This window comes from Thunnus albacares, chromosome 1 (assembly GCF_914725855.1).
Source record: "Thunnus albacares chromosome 1, fThuAlb1.1, whole genome shotgun sequence".
NCBI lineage: Eukaryota > Metazoa > Chordata > Actinopteri > Scombriformes > Scombridae > Thunnus > Thunnus albacares.
The window spans coordinates 36252218-36279623 of NC_058106.1; the positions used below are offsets into that span (position 1 = coordinate 36252218).

Here is a 27406-nt window from a genome sequence, read left to right on the forward strand (position 1 = left end):
GAGATGACAGGGGCTTTAAAATGCCCCTCGTAATATAAACAGTTTAAGAATATGTTTAGCAAAGCATGTCTGGATTTTGCCTTGTGTTCAAAGTGCGACTCGGAAATATTTATGCTATAAATGGGTAAATATACTCACAGTTATAATCTGTAACTGGGATTATAACTCAGTGTGAGTATTTTTACCCATTAAATGTTCTTGCATTATAAATTGAATATTGGTCATATGACATAGAACTAAGATATTTACCATCATTTGAAAAAATTGCCCTGAAAATGATCCAAAACACCCCTGAAACATATTTCATGAGGGCAAAAAAAGCCCTTGTAAACTATTCTGATATACAGCAGCCAGTTAGCTTAGCTTAGCATAAAGACTAGAAATAAGGGGAAACAGCTAGCTTGGCTGTTCTGAGATGGAAAAATGGCAACTTCTTATTAAACATTAATATTCTCCTCTCTTTTTTATTATTGCTCTGTATGCTTATAAATGATCTCAATGACTTTGTCATTTTAAATCGTCTTTTTTTGGGGGGGGGGGGGGGGGGGGGGACTTTGTAACATCTGTCCACGGACTACAGATGAAAAATAACTTCTTGGCAGCAATGTTTATGAATGTGTGCTGTCCCTGTTAAATAAATATGTTAAATATATAAATAAAATAAACTGTTGCTATGTGTGTCAAGCTTCAGCACACATGTAGCTGATAATGATAACAGTAGCAGGTTTACCGCTGAAATTCTTAGTACATTTTTTAATGATGGGTCTTTGATTACCAACAATTTCTAGCTAAATTTGCTGAAATTATCTGTTGCTGACAGATTTTAACAGTCATAGGTAGCTAGCTAATCCAGCCAACATTAGCTTCATGAGTTAGTCTTCAGTTGACTTTTAAATGTTTCCAGATTTAAAACCAAAATCCTGTAAAAAGGATCTTAAATATGCACTTGATGGATATTAATATGATATTGTGCTAAAAGACTGAAGCTAACATGTCCCAGACAAGTCAGCAGCCGCCACAGTTGATAATCCAAGTACACAACACATAATTAAAGAAACAGCATTGTTCTTGTCCTGCAGTGTGAAGCTAGCTAGTTCTTGTATGCTATATACGATATGGAAAAATGTTATTTCATTCTAACATGACACTGTTTGGCTACTTAGCTTACATACTTGAAAAGGTATGTTTTTACTTAACGCTACAAGAGTCTTTCAGCGATGACTGACTGACTATTTGTTTTAGAATCAGTAGTATTCATGCCGTTTACATTTAAATATCCAACTATGCAAAGCTAACAGATGTTTGGTAATTTAGTCTAACCTTAGTTGCATAAAGGTTTGTAGTTTGAGGTTTAGTGTGTTTTTTCTGTGAAATGTCAAGTGTCAGGTCAGATAAGTTGACCAATTCCATTTTACCCGTTTTATTCTTCAATCTATACGGCTCAGATATTAGCGAGCTAACGTTAGCTTTGTCAGTTGGTTCAATCACCTAGTTAGAAACTCATAAATTGGATACTGGACCAGGATCTGCTTCCAAAATAGTTTTCATGCTTGTAGGCCCACCTTTAACTTATGAAAGTCAGAGTATCTCTATTATGAAAGCCTCATTATCTGGAGAAATCTAAAGCTTGAGAGGCCTGTTGTGCTTCGTTATGGTTGCTAAGCTATGATTGATCAATTGTTGTTCGTGAGAGGGGTTTAAGTCACTTGTTTTGTTGTTGATTTCCTTCTTTCTAGTCTCTCTGCTGGCTCCAGCTACATATTGAACAAACAGATATGACAGTGGTTATCAATCCTCTCATCTAAATCTGCAAGAAAGCTAATAAACGTGCTTCCTAAAATGTCAAACTACTCCTTTAACGTCGCAAAAGAAAGTTTGGTTGCTGTGCAGAGAGGGGAGGGGGGGAGCTCGGGGACGGGTCACATCACATCACAGTAGCTTACTGATATCCAAAGACCACCAAGGACACCGTTAAGACAGCTGATTATCTTCTTAATAACACTGATATTTAAATCTCCTCCCTGAGGATCTTTTAATACTTGACTGAGTTCACCGGCACTTGATATTTTAAAAGATTCATGGCCTCAGTTATCACTTCCCCAGGGAGTTTGAGATGACGTGTCCTTGGTGTCCTTTTAAAATGCAAACAATCTAAGGCATAAAACAATGGCGTCTACAAAAAGGAGTAAAGGTATAAAGCTAATACCAGAGACATTCAGTTTGTTTTCTCAAAGTAAAAAACTTAAATAATTGCATAAATAAAGCGTGTGATTATGAATGTTTAAATCTGTACGCGACATGTTAGCAGTGTCCTGTACAGGCGTTGGATGCAGTGATTATGTATGAGTTTACATATATAATGTTGGTTACATCGTAGAGTATTGAGGTAACTTCATAGTGGGAGTAAAGGCAGGTTGGGGAGGGGGGGTGGGGGGGGGCTGGGGAGCACTTGAACTGTACTTGGCTCTGTGAAAAAGCCACATAGACATGCATTGGACAAAAGTGAAAATGTAGATAGAGGTGTTAGTGTGTACGTCCCTTTTTGTTCGTTATCATTCAAGTTTTACAAAAAAAATCGCTCAAATAAAGCATCGATAATACTGATATTTTAAGTGATATTCAGGGCACCACAAGATACAGTCTGTGTACCAACGTCCTCAACGGCCTCCGGTTCTTCCTCCGGCTTCAGGTGGTGCAGGGAGATCAGGGCAGCAGTTCTTGCAGCGATGAATCGTCCAGTTCGTTTACGGCGACGATGTGATCCAGGTGTTGCAGGTACCGCTCCTGGTCTCGCATGAAGTGTGGGATTCTGGTCCTGTTGAGCACAGCCAGGTGCCGAAGCCTCTCTACATCTTCGAAAGACACCTGCAGGGGTAGAGATAAATGTTTATCAGTGGAGACGAAGAGGAAAACACCTCCCATCAGATTATGATGAATATTTTCTGGTTTCTTTAGTCTTTGAGTTGTGGACTGTTGGTCGGGACAAAACGAGACATTTGAGGACATCACCTGGGGCTTTAGGTGATCAACATTTTATGGACCAAACAACTGATTGATTAATCAAGAAAATAATCTATAGATTGCAGCCCTAAAAGTAATTCAGTGATATCTGTCTGTACATCCATGAGTATACTGCAATGAGGAAATGCTAATAGCTAATTCGGCTTTTTTTTTTTTTTTAATAGAGCTAGTTTGCCAAAATGTTAACAAATATAAAGCTAAAGAAATGGAGCTCAAGTTGTAGCCCACAGCTCCCTCACAGAATCCATGGCAACGTTATACTTCCTGTTTACATCCCTCAACGCATTATGGGAACCGTAGTTACAAAACTGAGAGCCTGATTATCCCCCAGTTGAAGTAAGACAAGGAACAATGAATAACAACAACAACAGGGACAAAACTAGAGCTGCAACGATTAATCAATTCGTGGATCGACAGGAAATTAATCGGCAATTTTAAGCAAAAATACTTGAAATTTGCTGGTTTCAGCTTCTCAGATGTGAAGATCTTTTTCTTTGTCATTCATCATAGTAAACTAAATATCTTTGGCTTTTGGAAATTTGAAAACTGGAAAATTATAATGGGTTAATCAATTTGGTTAATCAATTAAATAAAAAATTGAATCGGCAGATTAATCAAAAATGAAAATAATTAATACACAAAACCATTAATAACTTTTTTCATGTTGTCAATATTTGTCTGACATCACTAATGTTCAGAACAGTGACGCTCTCCCTCATGGAGAGGTGACGGTAGCGTTTGATTCTACTGTTTATCGATTCTGCTTTTGATTCTCACCGCTTCGTGCTTTATTGTTTCATAAAAACCTTTTACATTCAGAATAAACAGATCAGGAGGTTCTGTCCTTCCACCAGTAAGCTGCAGAGCTGTTATAATGGCATAATGGTTTTTATGACTTAAAAAGCCCAACAGGGGGCAGAAACTGCATGTTATCTCACTGGGTTCAGGCTAGAAACCTTCTGCATCTGCTTCCCTTTTTAATCTGGATGTTGACTATAACATTTCTAAACCAGCAGGTCTGACATTCACATGATTTTACTTTTTTTTTTTTTTTTTTAACTTTTTATGACTTATTACTTTTCTGTTGTCCTTTTTATTTAGTTTTATGTCTGTTTGACTATAAATTCTTGTTGCATTTAATAACTAACTAACTGTATATTATGTGCAGCTGTGAAGCACCTTGTAATTCTGGTTTTTTTAAGTGCGTTATAGAATAAGATGTTTGCTTACTCAGCGGCTTATTTGTCATGTATACAAATAGGATTTCTATTGGTAATAGCGGCTCTTATTTGAAGATATTGACACTGACCTTGCCTAAGGAGGTCAACATCTTGAAGTCAATGTTCCTTCGATGCCGAAGAATCCGAAGGATCCCGTCCAGGTAGACCTGGTCTTTACTGAAGCAGCCTGGAACACAAACACAGCATACAGGAGGCATTAAGATAAAACCCTTGTCAGACATGGTATATGTAACAATGCCGTCTTCATCAAGCTGGTACAGTGATGGCTTTTTGTTATTCAGATATACTGAAGGCCATTTTTACGTTTATGGCTTTATTCAGACATGACGTTGAATGACAGGACGTTAAGTTGCTTCTCTCTTTGAATTCCTATTTGCTCACATTGTGTCATCTATATAAAGCCTATTCATTTATTACCTGGTCCAACTATTACTGTGGTTCTAAAAAGGGTCTTTAACGTGAAGGGAAAGTTTGTTTTATAGACCGATCTGATAAATGAGAAAATCAATCTCCTCAGTGGGTTACAATGGTTTCTTTCACAGAGTTTCCTGGTTTATAAAACTGATTTTGTACAGAGGAGATGATAACTGAGATATTTCATTTATTACACAGTGATGCACATTCCTCTCTCTCTGCATGTTAAACCTTGCATGCTGCGATGGTCTCTACATTGATTACTGCGATTCACAGTTAACAACCCTGAGTCGCTCTTACACAATACCTACACTGGGCCTCCACCCCTCTGGAACCGCCTTCCCCTACTAATAAAAAGCACAGTTTGTCAAGTGTTTCGTAAGCACTTTATCTCATAACGTGTGATTGTTCTCAGTGTTGCTTTCACTGTTTTTATTGTTGTATCTGACTTCTTTGTAGTTTTATGCTTGTATTGTTTATTAGATTGACATTAAGTCTTGTTAAAGTTTTTGTTTTTCTTATCTTACTTATCTTATTCTGTTTTTCTTACTTATCTTCTGCTTTGTGCAGCACCTTGTAAGATAGGGTTAGAGTTAGGCAAGTAGTGCTTATGAGTTCCTCATGTTGTGGGGACAAAAAGCAAGACCCCTTAACGTAAATCATTAATTTTAGGGTAATTTTAAGGTTATATTAAGGTAGTCTCCAGGAAATGAATGTAGGTCAATGTAATGTCCTCTGAAGTGATAGAAACATAGCTGTGTGTGTGTGTGTGTGTGCGTGTGTGTGATTTCACCAGGCTGCGAGGTGTCCGTCTGTCCCCTCTTGGCTCGCAGACAGTACTCCCAGCGGACGTCCGGGTCCTGGACGAAGCGTGCGATGTGACTGAAGAGCTGGCTGAAGCTCATGCTGGTGGCGTGGTACACCGTGTAGTACAGCAGAGCCGCGCGCCACAGGTAGGGCTGTTTCCGTAGCAACACGCTGTGCAGGCTGGCCAGGCCCTCCTCCGTGGGATTGGCCGGTTTGAGGCCGAACTGCTTCCTGCCTTCTGTAGTGGCCCACGGCTGCTGATTGTTGTTCACTCCTCGCAGATAATGCGTACCTGAAAGAGAGGAACAAACATCGCTTATTCACTCAAATAAATCCAGTTTTATTCGCAAGTGGAAATCTGCTGTAAAACGTCTTGTGTTCTGCATGTTTGGGTCTATTTATAGACGTTATCGTAGATGACTGGACCGACCCAGATGATCTGAACAGAGAATGGTGGCTGTGTTCGGTGGGTCCAGAGTGAAATATCTCATCAACTGTTGGATAGTTCAATCCTTGAGTGTGACAGTCCTCTGGCTCCAGCTCTACATCTTCTATTTCTATAATATAGCAGGTAGCTAGAGACGGTGCAGCGCTCCCCCCGCCGCCATAAATCCCAACCTTCCTCAGTTCGACTGGAGCTTTTCTCACTTGTGCATCTTTGTTTTATTAATGCTGTTCAACATCACCTCCTAATAAACACACACACACACCTTCACTACCACATCTCACTATATTTATCTTTTATTTAATGATTATGCTCTTTGTTAAAATTAATATGAATTATTATTTGCTTTCAACCTGCGTCTCCCCTCACTCTCACGCCAAATACACTATGTGGGCATTAGAGATGTGCAGAGAGCCCAGTATTTGTATTTGTATCTGTATTTGTTGAGGCAGCAAAATTATTTGCATTTGTATTACAATAAAAGTGGAAAGAGGCTTAAAAATCCTGTTTTTGTTTTTATTACGCTTATAATTTTAGAAAATTAAAAGATTAAAATTAAAGTGATGTCCAAATTAAGAAATATGCGTCATGTAGCAGGTGGATGTGACTCCCCTCATTGAGACCTGAGGAGAGACACTGACATAGCGACTATAACTGACCTGCTCGCTGGTATTTGACATGTTTTGTTTTTTTCTTTCCAAAAACAAATAATTTTAAAAATATTTGTATGGAAACAAATGTTAAAAAAAAAACAAAAAAAAAAAAACAAGCACTATTTGTGCTTTGCCGAATAACGTATTTGTATTCGGGCACCCAAACATTACACCCATATGTGACTGTTGGGCGTTAATCTGCTGCTCTTACACCCTCCACTGCTCTGGTTTCAGACTTTCCTCCAGATGTTGGAACCTGGCTGCAGGGATTTGCTCCCATTCAGCCACAAGAACATCAGCGAGGTCCAACACTGACTCTGGTGGATGAGGTCTGGCTCACAGTCGAGTCCAGTTCAGTCCAGTAAATCTAAAGAGATTCAGTTTACTATCATGTAAAAAAAAGTTACTGATTCATTTTCTGGCAATCTACTAATCGACTGATTATCTAATCCTGTGGAAACATTCGCACTCTGCTATCTCTGTCTCCGCTGACTGAAGAGTAATCCAACGTCTTTACGTAGGAATCATTAACTCGAGTAGAACACGTCAAAGCGAGTTCAGGAAAAAGCAGCTAGAAAGATCCTAAAGTTCAACCACTTCATCACGTCGACTCGTTGAAAGACAGAAAAAGTGTCTGTTTTGATCAGCAATTAATCGCTGAGGTTGTTTTTTCTCGCAAAAAACAAAAACAAAAATTCATTGGTTCTGATGGTTCAAATGTTAGAAAACACAAGCAAAAAATCCTATAACTGTAGAGTGAAACAAAAAGACATCACTTAGTGAAATGCATCTTTCACTGTTTTCTTTTCATTCATTTTTAATTGATTAAGCAAGAAAATAATCATTAGTTGCAGCCCTGAATACCTTGACGAGTATCAGACGGTGTTTTTATTTTAAATAAACATTGATTCAAGTGTATTAAATCAGGGTTGATTTCTAGCAGCCAGCTCAGTTTGAAGACAGTTTCAGGTTGATTAAATACCTCGATCTCTTATTGAAGATTTTTGTCTCTTCTCAGTTTTTAAAATTTTTTTAATTAGCAAATAATGATCAACTAGCAGCTTCTCAGCAGCAGTTTACATCAGCTGTAACTAATTTACATTAAAGTAAAGGTTCACAATTTGTAAGTTTTTCTTAAAACAACAGTCAGGAGCCCAAATGAACATTGAACAAGATTCTTCTTGCTGTAATTGTTCCTCATGTTCATACTGATCATTAGAGGATACCTTCATCTTCATCCTTCATCTTCTAATGGTCAGTATGAACAGGAGGAATGATGACAGTGAGGAAAACCTTGACCTTCAATGTTCATTTAGGCTCCCGACTGTTGTTTTAAGACAGACATTGTGAACCCGTCCGTTATTACCGTAATTATTTGAATATCTGATCCTCCTCTTTTCCCAGCACAACGTACCTATTTCATGTCTCAGCATCCCCTCCAGCCAGTGCTGTCGAGCTCCGGCCAGGTTGATGGTCAGAGTGGGACGACAGCTCTCCACCACCATCACCGCCTGAGACAGCAGCTCGTCAGACAGACGCACCACAACCTGAAGACACACACACACACACACACACACACACACACACACGGCAACATTAATCATCATCATCAAGTTCCACACGGCTGGTAGTCTGGTGGAATTCATCTCTGTACAGATGGATTAGCTGTAACAATGCATCAGATAAAAAAAACACCAGTGCAAACATAAAAAGACATAATCATCGTCATCATCCTCGCTACTAGTAGTTTAAACAGTGTCAAACTCATTGGATTCTTTCCATTAGAAGTCGTAAACACATTGCAAACAAACAGATCAAACAACTCCTTCCTCAGGAAAGCACCAATGTCTCCATGCTGCAGACGTTTTATTGGGGCTTTATTGCTGGTATTAGGCTCGATCTGTATGTGAATATGTCTGATACCAGATTGCACACGGCTCTGCGGTGCGTTTTGAATTTGTAACTGAACTAATAACAGGATGCAAGCTGACATTTTTAAACAGCAACATGCAGGTAAAACATGAGACAAATGTAGCTGTTGTTTTGGTTTCCTGAGGGGAAGTGCTGCTCTGCGGGTGTGCTTGATTTGACTGTAACTTCGAGATAAACCACCTGAATTTGCACCTCAAATTCAGTCAAAACTTTTATCTCCAATTTCAACTGAAACCTCCATGATCATCAACCAGGAAAGAGGCAGAAAAAAAGGCTCAGACACCTCGGCTAGTTTGATTAGTACTGGTTTCAGCTCTGGTTATGTGCTGATTTGTGTAATGTGAGCTCAAACTGCACTGCAGGAACGCTAGTGGGGCCTATCACACACACACACATACACACACCTGCAGGGCGGGGTGAGTCCAGGGTTAACACACATACTACCTACCTCTCAAATTCTACAATAAACAATAGACCACTCCCGTTTCTTTGTTAGGGGGGGAGGGGAGCCTTGTTTGTTCTCTGCTGGTCCATCGTATCAGGTGAACACGGAGCAAACATCAACATACCAACCACTCCTGCTCGTACATTAACTAAAACTAACAAACCTGTGCTCACATGTCGCAGAAATACTGCAAATATTTTACTGTTCTGGTGAAATATCTGTGTAGGCTTCGCTTTCAGGAGAACTATGAAAGTTTTGACTGAAGTTTTGTTAGAATTATTTGACAGTTAAGTGCTATTTTAACTTCCTAAATATGTGTTTTCCATTAAGAACTAAAATACAGTCCAGACAGTAAGTATTAGGACAGTTACACATGTTTTGTGCTTCAGTCTCAGCTTGAATTTGAACATTATGTTTATGTCGGTATAGAAAGAACTGTGAGACCTTTTAACACATAACGCCCAAAGTTTAGAGGTTCAAAAGTAACTTGGACAGACACACATGAAGTCAAGTCATCATGTTTAACATTTAGTGGAAAATCCTTTGCAGTCGATGAAGTTTTCGACCCACAAACATCTGCGGACGCTTTGTATCTTTTCAACCCTTGAAATTCGGGCACCGTGTGTTAAAAGAGCGATATATCTCGTTGTCTTTCTCCATTTTTTCAGGCAACGATTAAATGAAATGATTTCTTTTATACAACTGGAGTGAAAACGTTACGTAACTCTGAAAAATTTACCACAATCTGAGGCTCTTTTCTGGACAAGAAGAACAGACTTTCAGTTAAATAACAGTGACGTTTACATAGTTTTGTACAAAATCATCAAATGTATGAATCATTTCCTGTAAAAGTTTTTACTGTTTTTTTTCACTTGGTTGGAGGGGAGGGGGGGTTGGGTTTTTCTTCCTGGTGTCTTTTGTGTATGATGAAAAAGGATAAAAGGCTAAATCTCCCACACAGTTCTTTCTATATTGATGTAAACCTACTCAAATTAAAGACTTGGCCCTTTAATGTATAATCCATTACTTTATTTCAAAGCATGTTTGACTGTCTGGACTGTATATTATCAGTCAGCACTCACCTCTCCCACGCAGCCTTCTTTCTGCAGATATTTGCGCACAGCAGCCCAGACCTGACTTTTAGGGAGCACGTTGCCACCCGTCACTTCCTCGAAGTTCTCATAGGAGACAAACTTCTTCAGGACGCACTCCATGATCCCGACTGCCTGCAGTCAGATAAAAACATCATCATCATCATCATCATCATCATCATGTGAACTCACAGGTTGATTCTTGGGTGTTTGATCCTGACGTACCTGTTCCAGGAAGAGGCCTGAGCCCTCTCTGTACTTCTCCAGCACGCTCCTCGGCTCAGGCTGAGCGTATTCAAACTGCGGCTCGTACTTGTAGTCGGACTGGAAGAAAGTCTGCTTCTCCTGCTCCAGGTTAAGAGGCCTGAGGGCCACCAGCAGACAGGGCCTGGAGGAAGTAGGCAGCGTCGTGCTCCCCGTCCCCTTGGCGATGTGTGGCAGGGAGGTGGCCGGGCGCATCTGGCCCCTTCCGGCCCGCAAGTAGTTGACAGAGCAGGTGCTCTCACTGCGGCGCATCCAGCCGCCCGCTCCCAGGCTGGGGCTGGTCAGACTGCGAGCCGGGGGCGAGGGGGCGGCCGAACCGCTGCGCCAAGGAGGCTGCACAATCCGCCTGTCCGCCATCTGCTCCTGAGACCCCCGCAGGCGCTGGGGCGTCATCTCCAGGCTGAGAGGGCGGCGGAGCGGCGGCCTGGGCGTGGCACCGCCTTTTAATGACGATGACGACCTCCTCTCTACTACCTTTTCGCTGTTTGTCTGGGCCGGTAGTCCGTTGTGGGACACCTTCTCCTTCTTGGCGACATTGCTCCTTTTGGCCGGCGATCTGGGCTTCGCGGCGGTGGTTTTGGGGGCTCGGTTGCCTGGCTCCAACAGGTCCCTGCTGCTCCCGACGCTCTTACCCTCAACCTGATCCATGAAGACTTCCCCTGAGTCCAACACCATCACCACGCCTCAGACTGCACCTCGTTCCAGCCCCGACGCTGTCGACAGAACACAAAGATGAACCTCATTAACTCCACCAGGACATTTCTCCCTTTCTTGTGGTTTTTGTTGTCATGAGGAAAACCTCTCATTTACAAAAATATAGAGCCTCTAAATGTCCTTTTTGTAAATCTGCCTGAACCTTTTTATGTGTATAACACTGTAGACTTGTCACACTGTGTGCTATCTTCTTCAAAAACAGACCGCAGACAGTTGTTTAGACTGAAAACACTTTTTTTTTTTTTTTTTTTTTTTTTTTTAGGCGGACAAAATCTCAAAATTTTCACTGACTTCAAAGACCAGCTGCTCTGTTTTTGTATCACCTGGAGTGTTTCTAACACTTTCACAAGAAACTTTGGGAGGTTTCCTTTCCGGCAAGACCTAATTTATACATATATAGTCACTGTGGTTCAGACATTTTAATTGCGAAGAGGGAGTGGAAGAGGTTAAAGTAAACTGCTGGTGCTGTGTGTGAGTGTGAAAGAGGAGGAAAATGGAGTTGATATCACTCACTGCTGCTGTTGCCGCTGCTTTCATCAGATTAGAGCTGAGAAAATGATGGGCAGCAGCTCAGCAACGTGCCAGAGTTAGTGTCAGACTGTGATTGTGGTGGAAACACAGACAACAGGAAGGCTGTACTGTCCATGATGAGTTTAAACAGGCTCCACATGAACAAAGCTCCTCAAACAAGTGATCTCCCACCAACTGTCAAGCTAACATTTACTCATAACGTAAAGTTTTAAAATAACCAAACACTAGTTCTATTTTAAATTCACCATGGAGACACTAGAACAAAACAACTGACACAGTTCACAGTGATTTCCTCTCTAAAAGAAGACATCTGTTCACCATCAGCCCCTTTAACTCCCCCAAACCGACAACAACTGACAGTCCGACTCACCGGCAGCGTGTCCCGGGAGGATGTTTTAGGTTTCAGCCTTTTCATTGACTCATGACGGCGGCAGCTCCACACAGACTGAGCGGCGGAGCTGCTTTTCCTCACCGGTGGATGATGATAATATGCGGATAACGGTTCAGTGTGGAGCGCGGCCTGAGGCTCCTGCCTGGGCCGGCCAGGAAGCGGCGGTTGTGTTGGAAGTTATGACGCGGTACGCCGGGTACGCCGTGCGTGACGCTACGCTGCGTAATTACGTACAACCAGAAGAGCGGTGGTGGAAAGTAACTAAGTACATTTACTCAAGTACAATTTTGATGTACTTTTATTTTAATTGAGTATTTCCATTTGATGCTACTTTCTACTTCCACTCCACTACATTTCAGAGGGAAACATTGTACTTTCTACTCCACTACATTCATTTGACAGCTTTAGTTACTTTTCAGATGAAGATTTGACACAATGGATAATATAACAAGCTTTTAAAATACAACACATTGTTAAAGATGAAACCAGTGGTTTCCAACCTTTTTGGTTTTTGACGTCTTACAAAAAGCAGTGTGTAGTCGGGGTCACATTTCACATGTCTATGAGTTGTTAACAGCTCCACCAAATAGTGATTTTTCCCTCTAAACTTCTCACATGCTTTCATTTCAATAAATGTTCAAATGATCCAATATTTCAGCAAAAATCAAAGATTAGAGAAAAAGTCCAAAAACTGAAAACAGATTTGTGTATCAGAACTGTTATAAAAATTATGATTACACCGTGTATGAGTGTTACTATTTTATCTAGATCACGATGAAATGTTCCTGTCTCGTACTGCAACTCTGTAACATCAGCAGACATATAAGCTAAGGTTAAAGGAAGTTCAGCATTATATTTATAAAGAGGAAGATGTAGACATTAAAATTTGTTGGAGAGAGGGTGAGACATGTCATCTGGGGGTCAGTTGGGCAGGACGGCTCCTGGAAAGGAGAACTGAAAACAGACATGATGTTATCTATAAGTCTGTATTTGATAGATTAAGAAAAGAACTGGAACGGCCACTTAGGGTGTATAAAACCCTGTTGTAGGCCCCTCTGAGAGCCTTTTTCTTTGTAACCTCATTCTGTGTGTTGCATTGTGAAACGCTCCTTCTTGTACAAGAAAATAAATTCTGTTAAATTTTGATACTTCAGCTCCGGTCTCTATTGTTTAATGGTCATTAAGAAGAAATTTTTTTAACAAGATCTTTTCTTCTTTCCTCTCCCATTAATCATCTCACGACCCCTCAGATTTATCTCATGATCCTTCGGAGGGGCCCGACCCCTAGGTTGGGAACCACTGGACTAAACTAGCTAACTGTATATAAAGTAGTGTAAACTAGCTCCACCTCCAGCAGCTACAACAGTAACATGCTGCTCTAACACTGATGCTTCACTATCAATAATATAATGATGTCATATATAATAATATATCAGTCAGAGGGACCAAACCACTACTTTTACTGCAATACTTTAACTACATCAAGCTCATAATACTTGTGTCTGTGTGTACTTGTGCCTTTAACAATGTACAAAGAATTTGTACAGAATTTGAGAAGTTAACTGCGTCACTACCTTCTCCTTTCAGTGGCTCCAATAGTGAAAAGCAAAAGAAAAACCAGTTAGAAGATAACAACTGGTACGACTGTTTATCACTGCATTTTTAAAAGTATGTTTATTAATACTACATGAACTATTGCTCCTTTCTGTGAAAAATCAGTATCTTTGTATTTTGCTCTTCATTTTTAAGCTTTTTAAGTGTTGGAGCTCGATGTATTTATGTGCATTGAGACACGAGGTAAAGGCTGCTTAACGTCTCTTCGATAATTTAATGTACATTATACTATTTAAAAGGTTTTTTCTGTAATAATGTAAATGTTGATCAGTCAATCAATCAGACTTTTTTGTACAGCACTCTTCATACATGCACAAACAATAACTGACAAACAGTAACTGACTATGACTATAAATAAAGGACTCAAAAACAGGAACTGAGGAAATGCTGTATAACACTCATTAATTTGCAAACACCAGAGGTAGGATAAAACATTTTAATATTCAGAATAGCCAAATAAAATAATAATATAAAATTGAAATATGAAAAAAGAGAATAAAATACTAAAAGAAAGAAAAAAGGAAGAGATGTGTTGAAGTGAGTGAAGTCAGAAATGTAAGGTAGGGTATTAAAAGGAAAACAAAGATAAAGATAGAAAAATAATAATAATAATAATAAAATAAAATATTAAAATACTAATAGAGAGATGTGTTGAAGTAAGTAAAACCGAACATAAAAAGTCGTTTATACAAAGGAGAAGAATCATAGAGAGAAAAAAACAAAAGTGAACTTGTGAACCGTGACGTAAACTAAATAAAACCGCAGTCATTGCACTTCCTCATTTACCTTTGCTGCTATTTTAAAACTTTTATATTTTTGTGTTCTTGTGTGTATTTATATCATCCCTTTACTTATGTGTCTGAAACTTTCTTAATGTATTTTTAGGTATTTTATATTTTTACTAGTTAAGTTTGTTTAAATCTGTGGGGAATCTGTCTGGGAGAAACAGAACTTCCTTTCGATGTGTGCGAGTAAAGAGACGATGAAGTAATCTTGAATCTTTGAGTGATCATCGTGATCCGGTACATCAAACTCTCTGTTAGTTCTTGCGGCTTCAACTTTATAAAAGGTGTTCTTTATTACTGGCTGCAAACAGTGTTTTGCACCTGTTACAGTCAGACCTGCAAACACACACACACGCTTGACCACATAAAACAAATATGACTAACTTATTTGTTTGAGCGCTATCTACCTCATCTCATGCAAACAGGTGCGCCGGAGCTTGTTGTCTTATTAATAACAATATCAAATCAAAGCAACATAAACTAGTATGTCAGCTTTCAGATGTGACCACGCTTCCTTTTAGCTTTTAACTTTTATCTTCTTCCTCTTGGCTGCGCATGGTTGGATCTTTAATAACCATAAGAGAGACTAAGGGAGAAACTGAACTGAATGAAGACAACAAACTAAATGTTAAGACAAACAAAGTAAAAGTACAGCAATGAGAGAAAATAATCAATAAGATTGAAAATAAAGGATAAAAACGTTTTTTTTTTTAAGATTAATTGCCTGGTGAGTGTAAAAAAAAACAGAACTTGAGAGCTGTTGTTGCAGAATGTCACTCGTTTTCTCAGTGTAACCCGGTTAGTCAATGATTTAAGACCCAACCCTAGTGTAATCCAACAAGCAGCATGACTGCACTGTTTTAGAGGTCTGTCCACGTCACCTGGTGCGAACATGATACTGTGTGCACCTGTGGATGAAGCCAGCGCTGATGAGGGTAAAAATCAACATGTTTTTACCTGCACGACCCACCTGTCGGCACAAAGAATTTGACTTTGTAGCCAAGGTGTTGTGGGTGGGGGGAGGTGTTGGAATCATTTTGGCTGCCAGGTGTATTTATTGTTTCACGTTTGGAGCGACTATTTTTTGATCCAGTGCTTGGCAGCCTGAGGGATTCCCACACTGCTGTTCTGCACGGTGTGGCAAACTTCACCTTTCCACTCAGTCTCCTTTTCACCTTATTGTCTTATTGCATCACATGTTGGGAGGGCAGGCTGTAAAACCTTGAGTCCTTATACAAACAAACTCAAAAGCCAATGCATTCCCATCACTGTAAGGTACTGGAGAAATACAGTTTACTGAGCTTTGAGAATTTTAGATTATTCTCAAATTTGTGCCCCTCCTCCACTACATGACTTTGTGTACACTCGCTCAGTAAATTCTATTAGATCCTCCAGAATATCCTCTATATGAGATTGTACCAGACCATTTCATCACACTGCATTTGGACAGTCAGCTGTCTTTGTGAAAGGAAGTCAGTGGAACGTCCTACCTGATGATATGAAGAGCTGCAGTTCCATCAATATGTTCAAATTAAAAAAAACCTGCTAAAAACTACTCAGCTCTGTAACCACTCAATCTAAATTTCATATGATGGTCTTCTCATATAATCTCTAATAATCTTGCTTTTAATTTGACAAGTTTATTAATTTCTGGTTGACATTGTGGGTGTATGTGATGTCTTATTGTGTGTATTTTGTATGATGTGTCCTGTGTGTTTTTTGCGTTGTACTGTACTGAAGATGAAAATTAGCTTTAAAGCTAACTCTGTTGCGGCGCATCAAATGTTAACATTTATGTTTAAAACTGTACATCGTCCCAACAAATACAACACACACACACCTTATTGAACAGGCCTGTAGTGGTTAAAAGAAACTCCCAGTTGGTGCCCCTTCCAAGGATGAACAGGTGTGACTGGGTGTTTGTAACGTTATCTTACTCCTAGAAGACTTTGAAAAGACTAAAGTCTAACACCCTCTCGCATCTCATGAAAATGTGTCATGAGTCATGAGTTTTTAGTCACAGATGCAAAAGATTAGGGATCTTGCAGGGTCACTATTTGCAAGACCACAATTATTTTCCTCTTGAGATTATTTCCCATCATGCTCCTGGTGGAAATTTACAAGAAAAAAAAACAACTGTTGAACAATGGAGCAGAAGCAGAGGCAGCTTTTGTGTGTGCGGTGTTTTGTCCTGAAAAACTACAGCTGCAGGCAGTTTCTATCCACGTCACAGAGGCGCTCTGGCTCACTACACAGCTCCACCAGTTTCTCCTCCTTTTCCATGAGAACCGAGACTTGTTCACGTTACTGCGCCTCCCCGGAGTCCCCGCCATGTTTACTGTCTACCCAGTTTGCTGTTTCCTGTTTAGTGCTGGAGAGAGAGCACCTATTGGTTGTTGACCAATGTTCTCCTTCTTGAACATAAGCCAAGATTAAAAACATCAGATAATATTAAACATGTTTGATTTTATCGGTGCGTCAAGACAAGAAAAAGACTGACTTAAGACTGAGCTTTACGACCACCTTACACCAAACGATCAAGATGACGAGAGCGCGCCACGACTCTAGCAGAACTCATGATTTTATTCCAACATTGGAAATTCGTCTGCGACAGTGAAAGTTTGGTGTAAGGCTGGCATTAAAGACCACACTTATTATGGGTTTGCTGATGTTGATTTGATGAGTTTTTACACTTTATTAGGAAATTATTATGGTTACAATTACGTTTGTTGTGTTTTTTTCTACTTTGGCATTGAACTGTGTCCTCTGTAATATCCAATCTTTCTCTGATCAGAGTTGGTGTCTTTTGCTGGGCGACAGATCCACACATTAAAGGATTTAAGTGAAACTTCTGTTAATAGAACAATGATACATAAATCAGAAATCATACTGAAGGTTCATTTACAAACTTTACTGCGTTTTTGCTGCAGAGAGTTTTACTCATTTTCTAGAGACAGTTGTGTTATAATATGTCACAGCACAACTAGACAAGCTAGCAAGGCTTCTGAAAACTAGTCTACTGAGCTGTAGTTGTCCGTCAAGAGTCTCCCAAAAAAGTTGAACCTGGCTCAAGCATCATCTGATAAGGTGCTGAAATGGCCAAAAACACACAAGCACACATTCATACTTTATCATATAAAGATTAGAATTCCACTGTTTTATTTCAGATAAAACGATTGATATTTCGTTGTTGTAAAATACATTCTCATAACTCTATAACCTGTTCTGCAGCGTCCTGGCGATAATATCTCACATTCCTGGATCTGTTTGTCAAATTAAACATCCTGGATCATATTTCACGCCTGACTGGTACCTTAAACAACACACCCTTGTCACATGTGGTTCCTTGTAATTTTTTAATGCTGAACTGTTTTCAGTTGAAATGCCCCGATCAAAAAATAGCCGTGCGTTGGTGGCGGGGTGTTGCTTCAGGTACAGGTGAGGGATGAAACAGGTTCCAGGAAGGCTGGTTTGAATAACAAATCCATGAGTTTGAAGGTTTATCAGATGCCAAAACACTGCACAGCCATTTAGAAAAAATATCTTCTATCACAGCAATTATGTTATAATCTAACAGGAATATGCACTTGCATCAATATGACCGGCCACCACAGCAACTTGCATGATTACGTCACATTACGTTGCAGGAATAGTTGAGCCAGATTCCTCTTTTTTGTGGCGGAAATAAATATATAAATAAATAAAGCCAGTCTGATTCCAATTAAGTTCTACGTCTTTTATTTAAGGTACAGTAAGTCAGCTTAGCATGCAGAAATGTAAAACTTGCATACAGGTAACTACACAGTTCATCAAAAATGAATGTTTCCAATAATGAATAAATTATGAGTGAATATTTATTGTATTTAAATTGAGCAGTTGTTTGAAAGAAAGAACTTACGTAACCCTCTAAACATCCACCCTTTTTTCCACTGACATACCCAAATGGAAAAGCTTACAACACAAGAACTGTGAGGCCAAAATGCATGTATGAGGCTTCATTTGAAAGGTAACATCTTCTAGTTTCTGGAAATGTTCTTGTTTAGCATGTAAACTAAAACTACATCAGTTCAAATATGGCTCAAAAAAGTGTTTTTTGTCCTCGTCTATAATGGGTCATATTTTGAATAACAATAACTAGGACATGCTTTATGCCAGAACTATGCAAATTACCACTTACCTTCTACATCTTGTCAACCACACCTGTACAAAATTCTAGACCTCTAGTCCTAAACTTAGGGAAGCTTTTTAGTTTGTGGTGTCACTGGTGTCCCCGAACGTCTCCAAGACGTCTCCAAGTGGCCAAATTGTGCCAATTACTTTTACTGTGTGACGCTAAGCCGCTCACAACTGGCTTAAGTGGGTTGCCGGCAACCCAGTGGATTTTAAGAGGTTGAATAATTGTCATAGAACTTGGTCTCTATTTTCTCTAACTTGTACCAAACTACATTGTTCTTTCCTGGAAACATTCCAGGAAATTACAGACCCGTAAAAGAAAGCGTTACCATATTTTTGGAAGATTTTTCCACAAACAATACATTTTTCACATATTAAACAAAATTTGTGTCATAAATGTTGGTTCCATTTTGTGATTTTTCAAGATATCTGTAATGTCTGCAATTTTTTAAGTGCAGTGAATACTGTATCAGGCAGAATGAGTCATGTAAGGAGGGAATGAATCTTATGATATCTGAGGGCTCATTTTGATCTCATCTCCTCATCTCATGTCCAGTTCATGTTGGAATATTGTGATTGTAACAACCTGAGCAGAAGTTCAACATGGTGAGTTTTAATGCTGATCCACATATCTTTAGTCAATATTCTCAAATCTGAATTTTTTTAGGCCAAAGACAGAAATTAAAATGAGTGGATTTTGTATCTCACCATCAGAATTATAGTTCTTGGCATCGTGAAGGCTTTGAAAAATCATTTAGACAATCATATGGGGTGAAGTTAAATTAACATAGATATTGTGGGTAAAGAAAATGTAAAGACATTTTGGTGGCTATAAAATCTGTGACCTCAATATTTGTAAAATCCCGACTACAGTTCTTTTTCCCTAAAATCGTACAAGTTCCTGAGAGAGAACCATGAGAAATGTTGTATTCCAAGTCCCCTCAAATGCATCTAAAGTGCGTTAAGTGTATTTACATTAAGGAATCATATAGTAATCCTTCTGAAGTTGTGCTCCACCTTTAATAAACTCTTGCAGAAAGACTGATCTTGACTCTGAAAGGCGGGACGCCCTCCTGGATTACAAAAGTAATCCCTCTCAATGATCACTTATGACCCACTAGATGTATGTAGCAGTGTACTTATCTGCATTTTCTTATCATTTTGCTGTGGTTGGGACATTTCTAGGTGTCCACCTTTGGACAGTGGGTGTGCAGCCCCAGTCATTAACAGCACCCAGGGTGTGAGGTTGTGATTTATAGCTAGTGACCAGTTTATGTCCCCTGTTTCCTTGCGGTTGATGTGTCCATTTGATTAACATGAAAAAGACATTAATTTGATTTACAGCTTTACTCTCAACAGCACTGCTCGCTCTCTCTTCATTCACTCCCTATCTCGCTTGACCACTGCTCTCTCTCTCTCTGGGAGGATGGGCCAACCTTAAATCCTGTGTGTTTACAACCACCAACTGACAATTCTTGCATAGTATACCTTTAACAACAGTTTAGTTGAAGCACAAAACCGGTGCGGCTATTTTAATCAAACAAATCATCCATGTGTCCCACCATGAATGAGATTTCATTCTCTTGTTTATTATGAACTGAATATAATTCTCTATGATTTGTTTTATGTCAAGAATCTGTTACATGAATGAGGTGATTTTATTTCCTTGTTTCTTATGCACTAAACAGTATTAGTTTTTGATTTTTGTTTATTATTATATTTCTACAATGTGTCATGTATCTACGTTATACGTTTGTAGCTCCCTCTCCTGGGATGGACCTTTTGTGCCAGCTGCGGATATTTATAATTAATCCCACCTGTATTGATTGTGTAATTTGCGAGAACACACGCTGAAGAAGGGCGTCTTGCCCAAAACGTCCGTGTGGCAATTAAAAAAAGTAAACTAGGTGTGCTGTCCTAGCCTTTCTATTTCATTTTCATTACTTTAAGGATTCAGCGCCCTGCTTTATTATTATGAGTCAAGCGCGTTGTATCATATTTTTCAGTAGTTTCTTATTATTTTCTAAGAGAACTGATCTGTAACTGTAACTTCACTGGCAGGCTCTTGAAAAATGAATGTCATTGTTCTTAAAATGAATTGATTCCAATTAAGTGTGACAGTCTTTAACTTACTACGCTGTGCCTTCTCTACTGAATTTTAACAACAGTTTGAAGCATAAAACTGTTGCAGCTATTTTAGTGAAATAAATATCCAGGTGACTATAAAAAGTGGACAATAATTGACTGTTAGCTACGTTAGCTAAACCCCGCCCCCTTTAGTTGCTGTTGCTACGCCTGTCAAGCTAGTGTTTCTCACACATATGCAGTTTACAACAATAACGGTGACAGATTTACCACTCATATGTTTTGTAATTTTTGAAACAATGGGTCTTTATAGAAACAGCTAGACAAAAATGTTTTCAGTCCTCAGTTTCTCATTTTTGGCTGTTGACAGTTGATTTGCTCAGCTCTGTCAATTCTTGCTAGCAGATTTTATCAGCTGTAGCTGGCTAGCTAGTTTAGCTAACGGTCATGCTCATGAGTTGGTTGAAATACCGTTTCCAGCTGACTTATTTTATAAGGAGAATTTTCTAAAACTGGTCTTAAATATGGACTTGATGGCTACATACAGTATGCGGTATTGTGCTAAAAGATTGAGACTACAGCAACATGTCCAAAGTGAAAAGTCAGCATCCTTAGCGGTCGAAGATCCATGTAGAAGACATGGAGATAAAGAAACAGCATTGCTCTTGTAATGTGTACCTTCTTCCCAATCGCAGCAGGGACAGAACCGGGTGGTTGGGGTCCTTAATGATTCTCCTAGGGTAGAGTAACACCTATTGTATGTTCAGCCAAACAAACCACTCTTTGCAGGGCCTCGCTGTCCTGTTCTGTGCTGTTTCTGTACCAGACTAACATGTTAGAGTCAACATGTAGATCAAAGTAGAGCTGGTATGAAGTATACCTGGCATTGAGTACAGCTGTTGCCAGACCAGACCTGGTGAGCTGAAACATATTTGCACACTATGAGTAAAAAGCAGATGGGGGTGGAAAATCTCCATAAAGTACAAATCTCATTCAAATATCCAAACTCATCCAAAATACATCTATTTTCACTGTTATGTAGATGATACTCAAATCTACTTCCCCCTCAGTTCCCCAAATCAGGCTGACGTAACTAAAGTAGCCTGATATGGGGAATTGAGGGGGAGGTAGAAAAAAAATCAATATACAATAAGTTTGAATATAAAGGAACAATATGAAAGGACAAATAAGACATAAAGAGCCATTTACAACAATAGAAAGAAGTATTGTATGTAAGATGTATCCGACAGTCTTGTATGAAATCAAACAGTCTCTTCCTCTACTCTAATCTCTGTCATTGTACTCGCTCCCTGCCCTTCCTACTTTGCTGTTTGTTGTCTTTTACTACATTTTACATAAACAGATACAATCAGTACTTCCTGAATAAGAACAGTCAGTCCCAGTTGTTCTTTCAAATTGGTGAGTTTTGAAGTTTTAGCTGAGTCTGAGATGTCCTACAATGGTCTTCCTTCTGGCAGCATACACCTTTGTTGCCCACATTCTTGGAAATATGACAAAAAAGCTCAACTAAAGGTCCATTAAGCCTTCTGGCTATTTTCAGTTGGGACAGTTCAGAGTTGTGTATGATTGCAAGTGCAAGAGATATGAGGAACACTACATCAATGAAAGACGTCATCAAGACCTTGGACAAATGGACTGAATGGAGAAAGATCAAGGAGAACATTCACATCCAACGCCAGAAACCATCTTTGAACAGAGACCGAGGTTATCATCTCCACACATACAAGCAACTGGTATCACATGATGACAGTTGAGTCATCACCATCTACTGAAGAGGTATGTGAAACGCAGTTGAGGATGCAATGAGTAAGCTAAAAGGTCGGCCATGAGTTAAGATATTTTTGTTATGAGTTATGACAACCTTGTCTGCTAGAAATGTGTTATTATGTTCATATACAACTAAACTGTTGTGTTGTGTTGACAAATGTAATTGCTGCCTGGATGATGTTCACAGGTAACATTTGTTTGAATGAATGAGGTGTTTTATTTATACTGTATATCACTCTAAAGAAAACAAAAGCACTTTGGTTCAGGGTAGTGAAAGACGATGATGTGGCTTAAATGTTAATGAACATGTTATGCTTCAAGTCTTTGCAGAATTTGTTCTGTATTAAACCACGACCATGATCTTTCTCTAACCTTAACCAACCATAAAAAGTTTAATATTGCTGTAGTTTTTTGAAGTGGATATTGTACTGCAAGATCAAATATGTTGGTGGGAAAAAAGGCCTAGGTATGTTGTCTGTGAACATTTCAGTCATGTGTTTACCAGCAACATTTTTGCAACTTGCCAAATAAGTTAATTAACAACATTTTCTCATTTTGTTGAGAGAAAACATGACTCAGCCAGGATTATGTTTCTAGCAAAATGTTTTTGTTGTTGCAGTTTAGTTGTATATGAATGCAATTTCTGGGAGACAAGGTTGGTATTGAACTACAGGGCATCTAGAGGACACTGGTCACGTGCCACTAGTCAATTACGGGGCAGTGGTGGCCTACAGGTTAGAAAAGCGTTCTTAGAAGGATGGCGGTTCAATGCACTGCCTGGCAGGATAAATATGGGTGGGAGAAGTGAAAGAGCAGTGTGTGCCACTTCCTTATCAACATCAAATCAGATTGCGGTTGTACTGGTTTCCAGTTTACAATAAATATAGGTTAAAAAAATATATTGGCATTGAAGTACTGAGCGCCCTATAACAACTTTTAAGTATTCGTGCTTTAAGTATTTCTATTTTATGCTACTTTTAGCCATGCTAGCCACGTGGTTCTGTGGGTGGGAATCTCAGCTGGTCCACCACTTTAAATATCTCAACAACTTTGGGATTAATTGCCATTAAATTGTGTGCAGACATTCATGTTCCCCAGAAGATGAATCCCACTGACTTTGGTGACTTTTCCTCTAGTGCCACCATATGGTTGACATTTGTGAGTTTTAGTGAAATATCTCAACAACTATTTGATGGATTTAGCACTTATATTCATGCTCCCCTGAGGATGAATGGTCATGTTCATCTAGCGCCATCATCAGGTCAAAATTGTAATATGTCCATTACTTACACACCTATGAATAAATTTGTGTTAGTTAGTTACTTAGTTAGCAAATGTTAGCATGCTAACACACTAAACGATGATGGTGAACATGGTAAACATTAGATCTGCTCATCATCAGCATGTTGGTATTGTTACTGTGAACATGTTAGTATCTATTATGTAATTCACTGCATATATTTTACAGCTAGTTACTCATAACATTGCAGATTAAAATGTGACGTGAAATTTATAATGAGCTCATAAAACGTGATGCATAGTAAACACCTTTTAATTTTGATACTGTATTTTGCTCATAATTCTTTAATACTTTTACTTTTTTACCTTTTACAATTATGCGTATAACTTTAAAAGGTATTAAATGCACATCATCAATCCTGAAATTGAAAGCAGCTGTAACTGTGAACACCTAATCACTAACCTGCTGCCAAATTCCATAGAGTTTGTAAGCCATCTCTTATCAGCCCCCCCACTCATACTTCTCTTTAAAGCACACACAAACTCATGTGATAAAGAAGCAACAGCTCAGCTGAGGAGAGCCTCCAGAGAATTTCCAGGTTTTCATTGGCTTTGAGGAGGAAAGAAAACACCGGCAAGCCAGGGGAGGAGCAAACTAAGGTGTGGTCCCTCTGCAGGTAAAAAAATACTTCACTGCCATGGTTAGTTGATCTAAGCAGTAACGGTGGTGACACAGCATGATACAGAGACAGAAGAGTCCAGGAGTTACGTTCAAAATCATTATTTTAATATTCTTTGTTGCTCCAATTTTTTGTCGGAACTGACAGATAAAAATCAGTTAACCGTAACTGAAGTCCTGTTATAAATTTTTTAAGTGAAGCAACATCCTGTAATTTTTTTTTTCCACTACATATGGGGAAGGACAGCAACACTCATCCATAGACAGGAGAGTGTTAACATGCTAGAAAGTGGCTTTGCTAAGGGAGGACAAGGAGGACAAAGGTGTGTATGCATTTTTTCATTTCATTTTCTGTATTCATGGATCATGCCTATTTAACAAGGAAGCAGAGAAGGAGAACAAGGATGTGTTAATGCTTCAACTTGTCTTAACATTTGGACAAAAAAGATGAATTTGAAAGGTAAAAAGCTAAAACATGACAGCATTTCATGTGCTATGAAATAATCCATCCACCTGTGTTCACAGTTCACAGCCTGCGCTCGTGAAAAGCAGTTTCATGACTTGTTTTTTCTTTGACAGCAAAAACACTGTTAATGGATGTTTTCACTTCTCTCTCCTCTCAGTAAGGAAATGAAACTGGCAGAAAGCAAGAGATGGTGTCGTTGGTCAAGATGTCATGGCTGTTTCTTCATTCTGGTGGTGACTGTAGTTGTGTTTTATTACAACACAAACATTAAGGAAATGGCACACGACTGGAGCCCTAAATGGTGGATGAAATATAATGCAACAAAATGGTTTATTCCATTTAACAGTCACAATAACGTCTTTCCCAATGTGAGTGATCCCAGCACTCCTGGATCTACACCTGAACTGACCACCGCTGCTGGATTGACAACTGTAGAAAACTTGTCTACATTTCCTCAAACTGAGAATATCACTGAAATAACATCAAGAACCGTGGCAGACACGAATACACCACACCAAACTGAAAACTCCTCACCGGTGACTCAGATAACGCAGAAGAAGAATGTGAAGCCAACACCTATCCCTTATGTATCTCCGGGGCCGTACGTAGTGGAATACCCCTATGACTACCACTTCATTATAAATGAGTCAAAGAAATGTGAGGAGCAGAAGCCTTTTCTGGTTCTGATAGTTCCTGTGGCGCCCAAGAACAAGGCGCATCGTGACATCATCCGAAGCACATGGGGAAGTCAAAGTGAAGTACAGGGTAAAGTAGTGAAGCTGTTCTTCCTGCTGGGGATGCACAGTGGAGATGGAGTCGAGCAGGTCCAGGAGCAGGTGCAGCAGGAGAGCAAAGAGCATCAAGACCTGATCCAGAGCAACTTTGTGGACTGCTACAAGAACCTGACCATCAAGACCATGATGATGCTGGAGTGGCTGGACTCCTACTGCTCCGACGCCTCCTATGCCATGAAAATTGATTCGGACACGTTCCTGAATTTGCCTCTTCTCATCAACATGTTGTCAAACGCTCCAAAGACAAACTACATGACTGGACTTGTGGCGGGAAATGCTGCAGTCCTGAGAGATCCCAGCAGTAAGTGGTTTCTGCCTTTTGATCTTTACCCTAACCCGCAGTACCCACGGTATGCTTTGGGCTTGGGATACATTTTGTCTTTAGACCTCCCTAAAAAGCTAGTGGCAGCATCCAGGCATGTGAAAGCTCTTTACATTGAAGATGTGTATTTGGGGTTATGTATGCAATACTTGGGCTTATCTCCCACCAACCCCCCAAACTGGGGTTATTTTATTGTCTCTCCTTTGCAGTACAATCGCTGTACTTTTTCCGGGTTAGTAGTCTGCTTGATAGCTGATAATACTGATCGATTGTGGATGTGGGAAGACTATAATAGACCGGGGCCATACTGCTGATCTTTAAAAAAAAAAAAAAAAAAAAGGATGTTCCGGCTAAAAATGAAGGATTTACTTAATATATTGATACACCTTTACAAATGTATCCTAAATAAGAAAAAATACTTAATACATCCTCTTTTTGTTTACAACCTGCTGATTGTTATTGCTCAGATTTACAAGTGTTAAACAGAGCTCAGGGCAGAAGGTATTCTGTCACGTTGGGCTCCAAACTAAACACTCTTCCAGACATCAAATGCAATTTATTATTCTGAGTGAGAGTGCAGCTGTGAAACTGAGCATGTTAGATGCTGTAGATGCTGGATGATATCAGCAACATATTTAAATAACACTGATAATATGTACATATTAGCATATTTTTTTAATCGACTTATATCAGAATGTAAATGTTTTTGTATATGAGAGGATATTTTAAGCTTTCCTCAAAGGCAAAGCTCACAGTTTGACACTGAACGCCAACGTTTCTCAACCTTCTGTGAAGTCTAATGTACTTGAATAAATGTGAAGAAGGTAAAAAGGAAATTAAAATGGTTTCATATTAGTGCTGAACAATTTTGAAAAAATATCAAATTGTGAATATATTGACTGATATTGCAATTTTGATATGATTTGCAGTACTAAAGAGAATGATAATTTTTACCTTATTATTCTCATTTTAATTGAAAAACATTAAAATGATTATGGGGTGATTTTTTTTGCAGGGATCTGTGCCAAACAGAGATGTTTTCTTAAGTCTGTAGAATATGATGTGTAAGCCAGTGTAAGCATCTCTGCAGCACGACAGTATTTAATTTAAAATACTATTTTGACACATATTTCATCTTTAACAAATATTCTGCAATCTGCCATTTGAAAATAACAGTTTCGATCAAATTTTGGAGGATAACATGATGCTTTTTTCTTGTCGGGGTTGTGAAAAAATTGTTACATCAGGTCATAAAAAGGTAGAGAAACCCAACTCTATTCTCTGTTCTTGAGTTACAGTACCACCCTCTCTGCCCTCATTCACACGGTTGGTGAATGTACATTTATATATGAAGCATTACAGAGAAGGGTTTGGCAGTATTGGAGTGTTATAACTGTGTATAACAAAAGGTGGTGAAGTAGAAGGGGTGAGTGTTAAGCGTGTAGCTGCTATTCTGAAACAGATGGGTCAAATATGTTTCTTCTTCTGCCACATACTGTAATTTGACTCACA

The 27406-nt window shown here is 39.2% G+C and overlaps 2 protein-coding genes across 3 annotated transcripts; one reads left to right on the forward strand and one right to left on the reverse strand.

The window, feature by feature from the left end:
- Positions 1-538: 538 nt before the first annotated feature.
- Positions 539-12132, reverse strand: LOC122986014 (uncharacterized protein KIAA0895-like). 2 transcript variants are annotated; one of them, XM_044357070.1, is made up of 7 exons: positions 11929-12132; positions 10275-11026; positions 10041-10184; positions 7996-8128; positions 5470-5775; positions 4331-4428; positions 539-2865 (listed from the first exon to the last, which is right to left on the reverse strand). In XM_044357070.1, the coding sequence occupies exons 2-7, from the start codon at positions 10986-10988 to the stop codon at positions 2704-2706; spliced, it is 1557 nt and encodes a 518-aa protein (XP_044213005.1). In that variant the 5' UTR covers positions 10989-11026; positions 11929-12132; the 3' UTR covers positions 539-2703. The 2 variants fall into 2 exon arrangements, with proteins under 2 accessions (XP_044213005.1, XP_044213016.1); XM_044357081.1 differs by lacking the exon at positions 11929-12132 and adding an exon at positions 11541-11723.
- Positions 12133-23994: 11862 nt separating this feature from the next.
- LOC122988773 (beta-1,3-galactosyltransferase 1) lies at positions 23995-26251 on the forward strand. Its single transcript, XM_044361384.1, has 2 exons — positions 23995-24635; positions 24936-26251. Exons 1-2 carry the CDS (start codon positions 24592-24594, stop codon positions 26206-26208), a joined length of 1317 nt encoding a protein of 438 aa, XP_044217319.1. The 5' UTR covers positions 23995-24591; the 3' UTR covers positions 26209-26251.
- Positions 26252-27406: the final 1155 nt, after the last annotated feature.